A 15,037-nucleotide genomic window follows, 5' to 3' on the forward strand; every position below is an offset into this window, starting at 1 on the left:
GAGGTCTTGCCTCATTGTCCGGGTAAGACGCGTGGGAACTTTCTCCCACAGTTAGGTTCATCCAACACATTCCTTTAATTACTTTAAAGCTATTGTTTTAGCGTTCTCAAACTATGACTATGTGGCGGCACTACTGACTTTTAACTTTTCTGTGTTACGCTGCTAATAGAGATGATGACAGATGAGAAACAGAGGCTTTAGCATGCGGGGTTTATTCTTTATGGGGTTTATTCGTTTGTACCAAAATCTCCAAGCCATCTTAGACCTGCCAAACGGAACTGGATTCGGAACTTAACTTAACTTAACTTATCTGGAGTAGTAGTGATACTTTTCAGAACTGATAGTAGGTTTACTACAAATAGATAAATATTCTAACAATGATGGAATGATAAATTGATATGAGACAAACTGTAAGGGGTTCTTTTAGACTAAAACCTAATCTAGAACAAAATAAAACAAAAAAATCAACAATAGACGCGTTTATTGATTGTGTGACAATATCCTTACTCTTACTAGTGCCACGAAGTGAGATGATAACAGTACAAATATCTATTTAAGTATTGCATTGTTTCCAAATATATTACAAGATTTTTTAAAGAATTTATCTCTGAAAAGTATAATTTAAGTAATTATGAAAACACTTTAGCTCAAACATAGGCTACGGGAAAGGAAACTGCAGTAAAAATGGCGGATTACATCGACAATACGTATGTGCCAATCTCAATTGCCCTTTACCATAGCCTGAGTTTACTTACCCTTATATTTTAATGTTACAGAAAGTTTAAGAAATATCCAAATTTTTATATCACACTTAACATGTCATAGCAGCAACAAATTATCTGCCAAAACTACTTTGAAATCGTGTTTATTGATATGACAGAAAAAAATTGTTTTAACCAATGCGAAACATCTTAAGCTTACCCTTAAATACTGGACTTATTAAGTGTTTAATTATTAATATAATTTTATAAGAAAACTTTATAATAAGTATCCTACAGGACCTCCGACTTTATCTATCAATGATATGCTCGAAGTATTCAAAATATTTATTTACAATAACGTTAAAATAACAAATTTAACAAAATATTTGAATTTGCATCTGTCATGCAAGTTATAATAATGTAACGACTTTAAAGCCCCGAATTTATATTAATTTTTATCCCAATTTTACCCAACTCTCGAATATATTAAAATTGCTTTGGTAAGTTTTTTGACTAAAAAGAGATTACAAAAAAATTCTCTTTATTTAATTTTTGCCAATAAAGTTTAACAATAATTTACAAATGCACCTACTCGACCCAATTCATCCAAAATGTTAAAACTATGTATTTATATTATTTTTTACAATTCCCTACCTACATGTAGAATTCAACACGCAGCCAAATCTTTTTCTATCACAATAATTATATCTAGGAACGCTTTAAATTGCTAACCTATTTAATTTACAGAACTAGCAGTTTTACAATTGTCATGACACCTATGAATCAATATGCACTGGGATATATTTTATTTATTACTTAACACAGTACGGAAGATTAATTTAAAAGTCTATTGCTAAATGGGAAAAGTCACCGTTACGTACTCAAAAGTCTTTTATTTTAAACCATTTTTTGTGTCGCTCATTCAAAAGGCTGGGGCCAAAGTGGTGGAGGCGGCGGCAGCTGGAAGGGCGAGGGCTATGTGGTGATCGCCAACGCTGAGGGACGATGCGGGCCGTGGGGCGTGTGCGGGGAAGTACCCGACGGTGACCCCACTCCAGGGGAGCAGGTTACCTTCCCCATAAATGATCGAATATCATCAAAACACGCGTCCTGCTCAGTATCAGCCGAACTAGGGGAATCGCCGCCTTCCGCCTCATGCTTCTTTAAATGTCGGTCAAGATTCGTTTGCTGTCCGAAGCACCGGTCACACAGTGGACACCGAAAGGGCCGTTCTTTATTGTGAATGTTTCGCACATGGCGCTGTAAGTTCGAAGATATCGAGAACGACCGCTCACAATACTTGCATTTGTACGGCTGTTCTCCCGTGTGGGTTCGGAGATGTCTGGTCAAGTTGGCGCTGCGCGGAAAGACTTTTCCGCAGAATTTGCACGCGTACCGATCTCGAAGTTTTCCCGAACCTGCGCTCAGTTCACGAAACTTTGCGTACGCGCTCGGTTGTCTATCCGGACCGTCAGTACCGAGAAGTGGGGATAAAAAATTGAACGGGCTCGGCACGTACGGGGAATGCGAAGAGCTCAAAAGAGAGTCAGAAGCCGTGTGAAACTGAGGAAAGCGTGGGCGGTACATCGCCTCGATGAGGCTATTATTGTGTTGAGGATGCACTGGCATAGGAAATGCTAAAGGTGATACCATAGGAGATTCTTCTCTCTTTGGTTCTACCGCTTCTACGTCTACGTCAGTCGTATCGTTTTCAGGAGTTTTACTGTCTCTATCTATGGGACTTTCTGGGGGCGAGTACGATTTCACTGATAAATTACGAAAAGAGTTAACATCATCGTTCTCCACATCTGATTCTTTATCGTTGTTCTTTCGTGTGACTGATAAATCAAGTGGTTGATCAATTTGATCCTTCCTTGAATCTTCTTCGACGTCTGAATATACAGATTTTTTATCAGTTTCTCCTCGTAAAGTTTTTGATAAATCTTTAGGCAGCCTCGGTGAAATGGATTTCATTCCTACTTCGTCACTACTCAACTTCATGGATAAGTTGAACGGAGAGTTATGTTTCATTTCTTCCCTCGAAAATCTGAAGGGAGCAACGGCGGTCGGCATTGGCATGACTGGCGATGGTCTTTGTTTTGAAGAAGCTTCTTCAGCGGAGGGCGGTGATTGTTTTACATAGAGATTTTGTGGTGTTGCCACTCTTTCGACATTAGTATCTCTCTTTTTTATTTCAATATCAACGTCCATGGATTTCTTCATGTCCTCAAGCGAGTTCGTACTGTCCATGCTTTTTACTGACATCCTCCCTTCCTGTTGCTTTGCAACTAAATTAGCATTCATAGCCATGTCGTGCTCCATTGCTAGTCTGGCTCCTTGAACATTGAATAGCAAAGGACTTAAGAATTCAGGGGGACAAGCAGCTGCAGCAGCAGAAAATAATGCTGGATAGTGAGCAAACGTGTTGTAGGGCAAAGGCAACGCTGGTCCTCTATACATCGGGAATGGATTTGTATTATTTGGTGTATTCATGACGTTGGATAACGATGGTATCTGTGGTAGTCCTTGTGGCAATTGTCCTCGTAGGTTGACGTTCGCAGCCGTTGCTGTATCACAAAATCGCTTATGCTTCGTAAGAGACGCATAGGAAGTGAATGACTGCCCGCATTTTCCACACTCTACCAAAGCTCTGCACGCCGAATGCATTCGCTTGTGACGGCATAAATTTGAAAACTGAGTGTAAGCCTGGAAAAAGAAAAAGCACTGTTATAGATTGGTTACTTAAAAAAAATCAAAACTAAGTCTGCAGATTTTTTAAAGATCATGTCTATTAAAAAATAACCAAAGTTTAAATAACAGTCGAGGATCTAATGAAATCTAATGAAATTTTCAATAAACAGTATAAATAAATAAATAAATTTCGTTTTGATCAAGTCATTACAGACGTCGTTACAGTCTTAGATCCGAATAAAAAATCTTTACCTTACTGGATTACAAGTATTTTCATTATCAATAACAGTCGATGGACTTCCATTGCTTGACATAGGCCTTTTGCATCCACCTCGCGTCGATGTCCTCGGACCACCTAGCGGGGGGTCAACCGTCACTGTGCTTTCGGGTACGAGGTCACCGCTCCAGTAGCTTGAGACCCAATGGAGCACGCGTGGCTGCGGGCGCCTACGTGCTGCGACGGACGTGGCGCTGGCGGTTGGATGTGGTATAGCACATATACTCACTTTGAAGCACACCTTGCACTGGAAGGGCTTGACGCTGGAGTGGATGTGCGTGTGCTGCTTGAGCCCGGAGGAGGTGGCGAAGGTCTTGCCGCACTCGGGGCACGCGTGGCTGCGGGCGCCTACGTGCTGCGGCGGACGTGGCGCTGGCGGTCGGATGTGGTATAGCACATATACTCACTTTGAAGCACACCTTGCACTGGAAGGGCTTGACGCTGGAGTGGATGTACGTGTGCTGCTTGAGCCCGGAGGAGGTGGCGAAGGTCTTGCCGCACTCGGGGCACGCGTGGCTGCGGGCGCCTACGTGCTGCGGCGGACGTGGCGCTGGCGGTCGGATGTGGTATAGCACATATACTCACTTTGAAGCACACCTTGCACTGGAAGGGCTTGACGCTGGAGTGGATGTGCGTGTGCTGCTTGAGCCCGGAGGAGGTGGCGAAGGTCTTGCCGCACTCGGGGCACGCGTGGCTGCGGGCGCCTACGTGCTGCGGCGGACGTGGCACTGGCGGTCGGATGTGGTATAGCACATATACTCACTTTGAAGCACACCTTGCACTGGAAGGGCTTGACGCTGGAGTGGATGTGCGTGTGCTGCTTGAGCCCGGAGGAGGTGGCGAAGGTCTTGCCGCACTCGGGGCACGCGTGGCTGCGGGCGCCTACGTGCTGCGCGCGGATGTGGCGCTGGAGGTTGGAAGGATCGGTAAATACCTGAAATCATCAGGTTTCGAAATACGTGGTAAATTTTATACTATTTCAAAATCAACTAAAACATAAAACATGCGGCTCCTGGTCTTGACAGAATCGAGACCAGGAGCCGCAGCAGATAAAGCTGAAACCGGTATGTAGCCGTTTAATTATTTACTTAATTAGTATTTTATACACTTTTTTTGTTATGATATTTTAATCTTAATATTTAAATGCTAAAGGTCATCACAAAATCTCAAAAACCGCTTGACGTACAAACGGTACAAAAATTAAATTTGGCAGGGAGGTAGTTTATAGTTAGTCTTAAAGGCGGGCAGTCGCGGGCGGGCTAGTATATGATAACCTTATGTGGCTCCTCATGGGGTCCTGGGGTCATACTAACATAGGCTATTTTATCCCGAAATAATCCATGATTAACACGGCATTTGTGAAAAACTGAATTTTACGTGCATGAAGTAGCGGGCGTCCACTAATCTATATATGTATACTTAATGTTATAAAGCTGAACAGATTGTTTTTTTGAACGCGATAATGTCAGGACCTACTGATCCGAGTTGAAAAATTCTTTCAGTGTTAGATAGCCCATTTATCAAGGAATGCTATAGGTTATATTTTATCCCCGTATTCTTACGGAAACGGGAACCACGCAGGTGAAACCGTGCAGCGTCAGCTAGTCTACACTAATATTATAAAGCTGAAGAGTTTGTTTGTTTGAACGCGATAATCTCAGGAACTGCTGATCCGATTTGAAAAATTCTTTAAGTGTTAGATAGCCCATTTATCAAGGAAGGCTATAGGCTATATCTTATCCCCGTATTCTTACGCAAACGGGAACTACGCGAGTGAAACCGTGCGGCGTCAGCTAGTCTATACTAATATTATAAAGCTGAAGAGTTTGTTTATTTGAACGCGATAATCTCAGAAACTACTGATTCGATTTGAAAAATTCTTTAAGTGTTAGATAGCCCATTTATCAAGGAATGCTATAGGCTATATTTTATCCCCGTATTCCTACGGGAACGGGAACCAGCTAGTATAGATATAAAATCGCACCTTCGGACAGTTCTCGCAGGGATATTTCCGTATGTCGGTGTGCGTGAGCGCGCGGTGCCGCAGCAGCAGCGCGCGGGTGCTGTACGCTCGGTTGCACAGCTCGCAGTGAAACGCCGCCGCGGGCTGCGCGTGCGCCTGCACCAAGTGACGGTCGAGTCTGGAATAAAAAAGAATAAGAAAGAAATATAATATGGTATAAGAAATGAAATAAGAAATCAGTTGTCTGTAAAGTCGGTTTACTGGCAATAGTTGAACGTGACGTCATGAGAAAATACTGCATTTTTCGAAAGAAAATGTTCGTTTTTCTATAATACTGCTTAATAATCTTCACAGACCAGAATATACTTTATCTTGTTGTTGGCAACCCTAGAGCGAGGGAACGACGCATGACGTCATCTTTTTTCGGAACGGCTTCATCAAATTATAAGACGTTGTCAAAAGTGTGCGTCAACTCCGACGCACGAATGGATACTCTTTCAGATCGATTGTCTAAATAGGTGTATGTTGCCCCGCAGCATACACTATGTACGTCTTAATAGTAACGCCTGAAAAGTGAAAGGTGCGCAACCGAGAAGCAGCAGGCCGCGGCGTGCAAGCCCGCCAACAACACGCTGTTGGCGGCAGCGCACGATGAAAGGTGCGCAGAATAACTTGCGCAGAAAAACGTAACGCTGTCATTCGTTCATCGAATTTTACTGCTCATATTTTTTTCATAGGGGGGGCTATATATGAAAAATCGATTCTTAAGGAGTAAAATCCAAAAATTGCTTTAAAAGTTTGATCTATAGAATTAGTACTGTTTTATTTTGTTGAAAATTAAATGGAGTTCCAATAGAGGACAACGGATACACACGGCAAGTAATCAAAAACTATACTCAAGCGTACATATATAAAGTGGAATGGAACTTATAGAATCATCATAAACAACCCATATTCGGGCTCTGAGCACAAATCTCCTCTCAGAATGGGAGGGGTTAGGTTAGAGACACGTAGAGAATTAAGAAAATTCTCAGGTATGCAGGTTTCCTCACGATGTTTTTCACCGTTTGAGACACGTGATATTTAATTTATTAAAATGCACACAACTGAAAAGTTGGAGGTGTATGCCCCAGACCGGATTCGAACTTCCAAAATCGAAGCCAGAAGTCATATCCACTGGGCTTCTTCTTCTTTCCGTTGTACGTAATCCACTGGGCTATCACGACTTTAGGAACTTCTAGAATCAGGACTCTATTTTACGATAATGAGGGTCGCAATATGGGCATTGCCATTATTCTATTTTCCAGTAAAACAGGACCTCGGATGGAGAAGACAGGGTTTTCTAGAAATCTTTCTCCATAAAAAAGACGTTTAGAATATTTTGTAGCATCGTCGCTACTAGGATTTTTTGTTTTTCGCTGAAGTGTCACAATTTTTACAGTATTAGGGTACATCATATCTATCGCTCCACAAATCGCAATAGCTCCGTATAGCTACAGGAATAAGGGATTTATGCAAACACGATCATCTAGTTCTATTGTAATTTCTTGCAAACTAAATTGTGCAATTTGATTTAATATTCACCGAGCAACATGAGATTCCGTCAATATCCATAATAGAAAGTGAAAGATAAGCTTAACGAACTGGTATCGGCAAAGCTGCATTAAACGTCTCGGATGCAAGTACAGGAAGACAAAATAATATCTATATCTAGACCCAAGATCGCCTACGCAGACGACTTATAGCCACCCGGTTCATACATAATTCAAACGTGTTTTGATTCCACGCAGCAAATGTTCCAATTCATTTTTGCCATAAATCCTACGTGTTTTACATGTCAATGTAATATCATACACAAATTCGCGCTATTACTCATAGCTATTCTGGCATCTTCTGCTAACTGCCTCTTTGGTTAGCCTAATAAGTCTTCGCATTAAAAGATCCGATATATACGAGCTCTAGGCTTTTCTTTCTTCCAAAAAAAAAACATTTTCACTGCAAGTTCTCAGCCCGAAGTTAGGAAGTTGACGTTACCCCATTGCCTCGGAGAGCACGTCATTAAGCCTTCGGCCATTATCATTGTCATTGACACTTGATAAAGCCTGGTTCTTTGTCTAGCTTGCTAAGCCCGCCTACACTGGAGCAGCGTGACGGCTCTAAACTCCTTATCCCCGCCCTAATAACGAAGGAATCCTGGTCTGTTAAATTAAGCTAATGATGATCATATCAAACTCCAACAAAGGATCAACTATAGAACATAGTCAACCAATTTATACAGGGTGCTCAGGTGTATTTCCCAGAACTTCAAAGTGTTGACGAGACCACTTACAAAGTAATTCAAATAATTCTGACTATCCATGTAACACATACCTTTATCTATGCTTATGCTTGCATTTTAATATATTTTAATACGTATAAGGGGGAACATTTTAAGAACTATTTAAAAAAGATATATTATTATTTATTCCGAAAATATTAATTTTAGAACATTTTTTAATTATTTTTCAGTAAAGAATATAACCCCAGAGTTATGGGAAATACTCCCCAGCACCCGGTATATTACTTTGACTGATAACTGATCCAAGCGCTGTACCTATTATGTCTCATTAAAATTGTATAGAAGTTCGCAAGAGTCGCGGAGCTGGTTTGTCTTTTCGCTTTCCTGTCGTGTCGTGAGATGAATACAGCGTTCGTTTGGCACTAACTGGTCAAGTGGTCCGCACCCCTCACCGCCTCTGGCTACGGTACACCTGTTGCGTGTTACATAAGAAAAACTGTAACTGACCGGATTACACCGCATCTACTGAACTCCTAGTACGAGTTTTGACGTTTGGAAAAGTTTTACGGCTCTAAAAACTGTCTAAGTGGACTTTTTTTATAGAACTATGGCACAATTGTACAAGTATGATAAATTTATTTATAACTAAACTGAAGATTTATGTTTAAACATTTACAAAATATTAAATAAAAAAGCAATATATATTTCGCGCCAACGTTCTGAGTTATACTGAAAATAGAATAATATCAACACGAAGACTCTACTTGCCTCAAGAAAATCACCACTGAAACAAAGTTATCACTGATACAAAAAGCAAATTTAGACAACTAGAACTAATATATAAAACACTGATTTATTGTAGAACTAATCCTCCTTTAACTTTACTAGGAGCTTGATTACCTTAGAAGGACCAAATAGAGAGAAGAGAAATGCAAATAAACTAATTAATATCGAATCGACATATTACTCATTTATCATTTCGATACTCAAAACCATCTCCGAAATAATGTCGTTTCATCTACGTAAACTAAAGCTCGCACTGTTAAGATTTCGTACTAGGGGATACGGATTTATTGAAGACTTTAGAGAAAGGCCATACAATGTTGGCCTGTTCGTTATCCCCGTACCTACTTGTAGCATAGTACTTGTCAATGTGATAAGACTAAGCGTTTTCACTCTCTGCCGCGCCGTATCTTTTAATTAATCTCAGAAATAAAATAACGTCAGTAATGGTTCTATCGGCCGCATGTTACTTCTCGATTGTGTAGTTTTAGTCCTGTACCGAGTAATCCAGATAGCACAGTATACATTAGCTTATTAGGCTCGGATTTTTTAATGTAATACAAAAGGAAATTGCCACAGTTTGCGCATAACTTCTTAGTAGATCGCTTAAATATAGTATAGCATGTTAGGCTTGGTATTTTTATTTCATAGAGAAGACAGTTGCCAGCGACGTAGTTTGTGCATAACTTCTTAGTTCGTAGATCGCCTAAATATTGTGTTACTTTGCATTAGGTTGCATTATGTAAAATACTAAAAATTCTCTGCATTAGGTTGCATTATGTAAAATCTAATCTCTGTTAATTACGAGAGTCATATCAAAATAGGATTTGTCATTATGAAAATTGACAGACAGGCAGATAGAAAAAGAATTAAATATTGCGCGACAGATTACAGTCAAACTATAATCTTATTATATTGAAATTAATTACCAGGTCTGGAGTCAGCTGTTGTTTCAAAACCATTGGTAATTAATAAACATTAGGGTGTATAAAGTTAAAAGGTATAGATTAGAGTACAAACACTGTTTTACGTTTCAGTTAAATAAAGGGTAAGACTTGGGCAAGCTATGGATTAATTATACTAAAGACAGTTTCTTTAGTTAAGTCAAACCAAGTTCTAATGTAAATTAGGGCTAGAGCATACAGGAGAATAGTCAATTATAAGATGTTAATCATTGGAGTGATCTACGTGTTCTGCGATTGATAACATCCAGTGAACAGCTTTCGTTCAAATTCGATCCATTTAACTCCACCCACATGTACTACTGAGATCAGATGCAGCGATAAAATGTAACACTTTCACACAATATTGAGAATTAAAAAAATTACTAAGCTTTGAAAAGTTTTTGTTTCCCTTTTTAGGGAGTGTGAAAATCGACAGATCAGAGCAGGTTCAAATTTCGCTTGTTCACTATTTTTCACTATTACCTATCGGTAAATTGTAGTAAATTATTTCTTACTACAATGGAGATATGTATATGGACATAACATAATATAACTTATTTCCGCACTTTTCCCCGTTGGAAACCCAGGCTTTTTATTTGTCAAAAAATTTTTGTTTTCTGTTCTGTCACATGAAAAAAACTTGTATAAAGTCATATCTGTAATACTCGTAAAATGAACTTATCCGAGGTTCATAATCAAGAGCTGTAAATTTAATAATATTTAATACAATTTTGCACCCAGCCCATTTCCAATATATCAAACCAAATAATTCTTGACTATGATTAATAAACTAATTCAGTGCCTATTTGAATCTTTTGTAAAGTACCTAATTCCACTTTCGCAGTTTTAAAAACCAAACGTCAAAATCTGTTTGAGAATCTCAAAAGTAACATTTTAGCGCCACTGTGGACTAATGACGTACTACTGTAGGCTCCGAGCTTACATTTTAATTATCCATTGTACACTATTTGCTCACAATCAGAATCGATTCTGAACCCATTTGCAACCCAATTGTAATTCATCAGTTGTTAAATAAATTGACTGTTGAATAATTTTGTTGTTGAGACTTTTATTAAATTTCTGCATGCACAATATTCTTGTCTTCTAAAATAAACATTAATATTAAAGTACCTATTTCTACCTACACGCCTGAATTTATTTTATGCGAAATTGTACTGAAACGCTGGTAGAGTTAGAACTGTCCATTGCAGATACGTACTATTAGAGTGCCACTTCTAATGTAGGTTGGCAATCATTTTGGAAATCCAAATTTTGTACAAAGCATTCATAAATAACAACGGAACTGAAAGCATAATTATGCGACTATTGGTACAGACAATACTCTACTACCACAGAAAGAAGTCTACTCTACTACGGAAAGAGTTTGTACTAGTACAGACTCTTTCCTACGCCTCCTCCTATATCTTTGTATATGGTCATCATTTTGTTTCGCTAAGTATTCATATGCTCCAGGTAGGTACTTCAAATCATTTTCTTTACAGTATTCAAAATCTCCAGTCAACCGTATTGCACCGTACCCTAATGGACTCAAGTTGGGAATCTAATTCAGAAAATCTTAGTTATAAAATAACTCTAAAATATTATGAGAAGCGAGATAAATAAATTGCTGTTCTATTAATGAAAATTCTCAAAAGCTGATTTTACGCGCTTTAAACGGTTTTACTGGAATTATGACAAATTATGTTACACCAATAAATAAATTATTTATAAATAAAAACAAGATCAAACAAAAAGTCCGACACGAACGTTGCTCTAAATATTTTAAAATCAATTTTATAAGACAAGGCAATTCATTATGTGTAAATTCGATCATACCGATCGAACGTGAAATATCTTCACGGTAAAAATCCTGTACATTTTATTATTAAAATATGTATTAAATGTCAATGCGTGAAAAAGATACTTTAAATTCAATATTATATTCAATTAATATGAGCTAAACTGGATCTATTTATGAGTATGTATTTTTAACTTATTATTATTGATGAACAAGTGATATTTTTTTGGTGGAACCTTGATATATCTAATTCTGGTCATCATAGACGAAACGGAAAAACATTAATCACATAGCTATATGCATATTAATATAGTCGTTTAACGAGTTAGTATAAGTATTGTAAAATCTTACTCCTTCTTTTTTTAGCATTTTTGTTTACTAGCAAACACTCCGGTCTTCGTCCGCGTGAAAACTTTCACGCTATTTAGAAAGAATTAAATAAGTTCCCACTCATATCCTTACCCTTACAACTGTAACAGTTACATTTCCAAAAACCCTGACCTTGTCTATGTCACAAAAAATAATAAAACATGAAAAAATTGTGAATTCAAGATAACTGTTTTTTTTTCAGTGTTTACAGTGTTCACACGATAATAAAACACAATCAAACTTTATTTTTTGTCTGTCTATTTATGTGTATATCTCTGGAATTAATTAACCGATTTATACCGGTAAATTGCTATTGAATTGTCAGATAGAGGAGGTTATAGACTACTTTTTATCCCGGAAAAATAGTTTCTGCGGGATTTATGAAAAACTGATTGTCAAACTACCGAAGTTGCAGGTGTCCGCTTGTTATATTATATGATTCTAATACGATCGATCCTTGATTTTCTACAATTTTATCCATTAACTCATCACATAGTGATGACACGATAACAGCGAGGATACGATAAAACGGTTGCATGTCGATAATCAAGGTTCTGCATTATTGACGAAGTGACGCGCCGACAGAACATGATGGCACACGCTATTACAACTAAACATCGCCCGTCAAATTGTTTTGTTTATTATGAAACAGTGTCATGTCCACATATATTACTTATTTATGCAATACCTCATCTATACTAATTTATTAAACAATGGTAAAATTTGTGGTATTGCTGGGAATAATCCGTGGAGGTACTGAATCAATTTTGAAAATTCTTTTACCACTGGAAATTCACATTAATTGTAAGTGTCACAAGCTATATTTTATCCCTGTATTCTTACGGGAACAACTACGTAGGTGAAACCGTTACCTAGTGAGTTACAATTTTAAAAGTTGAAAATTTTGAGAGTATTTATTCGTAACTTAGCAAGGAATGTATTATGGTAATATATTTTTTATCAATATAATATAAAAACAGAGTTTATAGGTTGTTTGTTAATATACCAGGCGTGACAATTAATGGCACTTTTCATTGTGAAATTTTATTGTATTAAAATAAAATATCTTTTAGGTCTGAGCCAGAAAATAATTGCTACCCAACATTATGTCAGAGTAGTACAGCACAAAATTAATGTGTGCTTTAGATATTATGGAGATTTGAAAAATTACGATGTTGCGACTTCGCGTGCCCGCAACAAATTATCGACGCGTGTCTTATCGAATGAGTACATCTCTAGTACAGAGAAAATCTTAAATGTAGAGTCGCATTCTACCGACTATCAATACAATCTTTTGGTTCCTTAGAATAATCATTTCAGTACCTAACTCTGAGAAAACTAGACAATTGGTAACAATTTAAATGTACAAAAAAAAAATTAAATTGATCTGTTGTAATTAAATTTTGAGTTTAAATTTTTGCCATTCATTTCTATCGACGAATTTCTTTTATTATGGATTAGTTAGGTAAATAAATGCTTTATTGTTTTTAATTTTAGTTCTAGTTTAGTCATAACATTGCGCCAAGTAAGTAGGCATTTTCATCATATTATTTAAAGTATTATCAAACTTTGTAAACAAGGAAAACAACGACTTGAAGTTTAATAAATTTTTTACTAAACTTCAAGTCGTTGTTTTCCTTAAAACTTAATGCTATAAGCTTTACAGTGAAACATATCGAGCTAAACCCTCATTCGCACGAGAGCTTTTTTAACGAACGTTAAAAAAGCTTTCAAATACAACAAATGCATTCCCAAGTAAGTACATGTGCACACGACAGCGTTTTTAAAACACGATGCATTTTTTTCGAGCAGTATTGCATTTTCAATTTTGGCATTGGAAATAGATCTTAATTTAACTCATACTATAAATTAACGCTTTTTTAACATCCGTTAAAAAAACTCTCGTGCGAATGAGGGCGAAGTGTCGAACGACACTAAGCTCTTTTCAGATGACCGAATAGTTATATCTATTGGGTTAATGGTTGCGAAGACGGTTGAAATTGATTGACTACTCCCGCTCTGAATGGATGCCCGAGATAAGAGCGAAAACGAATGAATGATATGAATTCAATCTATCATTTTAAATCCGTTCGTACGAGTATCTATTGTTTTTCATATAGAGGTATTTTGAAACAAACAAGTTTCTAAGTACAGAGAAGTTCTACTTCTAAAAATAAACGAACGCGTAAGCCAGTACTAGATAATATATTTGTTTTTTTTAATCTCTATTCAATTTATTAGATGACATGGTTCGTTTGCCCGTGAGGACCCTTGGACCATGGAGTCGCAGCGCGAAAAACATTTTCCGAATTATTTCACTGTCGCTAATAGCTTTGACTGGTGACAACAGGGCTAACTCATTTTTGCGCAAAGGATCAGCGTGGCTGAAGCTGGCTGACAATGTGGAAATGCAGCCATATTCTTCTCAACATTCCACGTGGGCATAATTTGTTTAGCTATTAGGATAAAACTGAAAAGCTTTTAATTTTTTGATGAATGGTGCTATTCGGGCCCAGTGGCGTTTGTGAAATGTGATACTAAGGTATAATGTAACTTACGCGTCTATAGTAGGGTATGGTGCGTCGCAAAAGGAGCACCGTGGTTCAGTCTCCTCTCTTTCTTCGTCTTCGGTCAAGGGTTGCGTGCTAGAAGAGTTAGCGCTTGAGCCTTCACGATCTGTAATATAAAATACGTAACTTTAAATACTCGTAAGTACTAATTAATTAAACTAATGACATGTTTGGTACATCATCAATATATTTTGAACAGTCAGGGCAGGAACAGGCATCTCGCCTTATATAGAGGGGATTTTGGTATAAACCGCGCTCATCTAATGTGGGTTGACGAGGCTTGAGGTGACACATTTGAATCAATGTATCAGCCCCTGCATTCTGTAAAGTTACAACGATGTTATATCGCTCATTTTCATAGCAACTTCGTTCTTTGTGACATTTTATTTTTGGCATCCCATAAGTATAAATAAAGTTTAAATTCTAATAAAACTTGTTAGAGGCGAATATTACATCGACGAGTATAAGATAGTGGAATCACACCCAAGATCGCTGATATAGTAATTGTTATGTTCTATGTATCATATGTATAAAATTTTCTACTGAAAAACTCAATTGTTCATAGTCTCACTCAGGACTAGAAACCAAAACCTCACAATCAAAAGACATATAACCACGGTTCACCGTGTTTTTGGCAGATAACTTGAAACCAAGTTTTTACAA

The 15,037-nt window shown here is 37.7% G+C and overlaps 1 protein-coding gene across 1 annotated transcript in view; it reads right to left on the reverse strand.

Moving 5' to 3' along the window:
* Positions 1 to 464: 464 nt before the first annotated feature.
* LOC112048943 (histone-lysine N-methyltransferase PRDM16) overlaps positions 465 to 15,037 on the reverse strand; it is a 59,020-nt gene continuing 44,447 nt past the window's right edge. The window contains exons 5-8 of the mRNA XM_024086657.2: positions 14,363 to 14,480; positions 5,654 to 5,810; positions 4,433 to 4,603; positions 465 to 3,407 (exon numbers count right to left, since the gene is read on the reverse strand). Coding sequence (XP_023942425.2) covers positions 1,677 to 3,407; positions 4,433 to 4,603; positions 5,654 to 5,810; positions 14,363 to 14,480 — 2,177 coding nt within the window. The 3' untranslated portion in view covers positions 465 to 1,676. The remainder of the gene's footprint in view (positions 3,408 to 4,432; positions 4,604 to 5,653; positions 5,811 to 14,362; positions 14,481 to 15,037) is intronic.

The sequence above is a fragment of the Bicyclus anynana genome, chromosome 19 (assembly GCF_947172395.1).
Source record: "Bicyclus anynana chromosome 19, ilBicAnyn1.1, whole genome shotgun sequence".
NCBI lineage: Eukaryota > Metazoa > Arthropoda > Insecta > Lepidoptera > Nymphalidae > Bicyclus > Bicyclus anynana.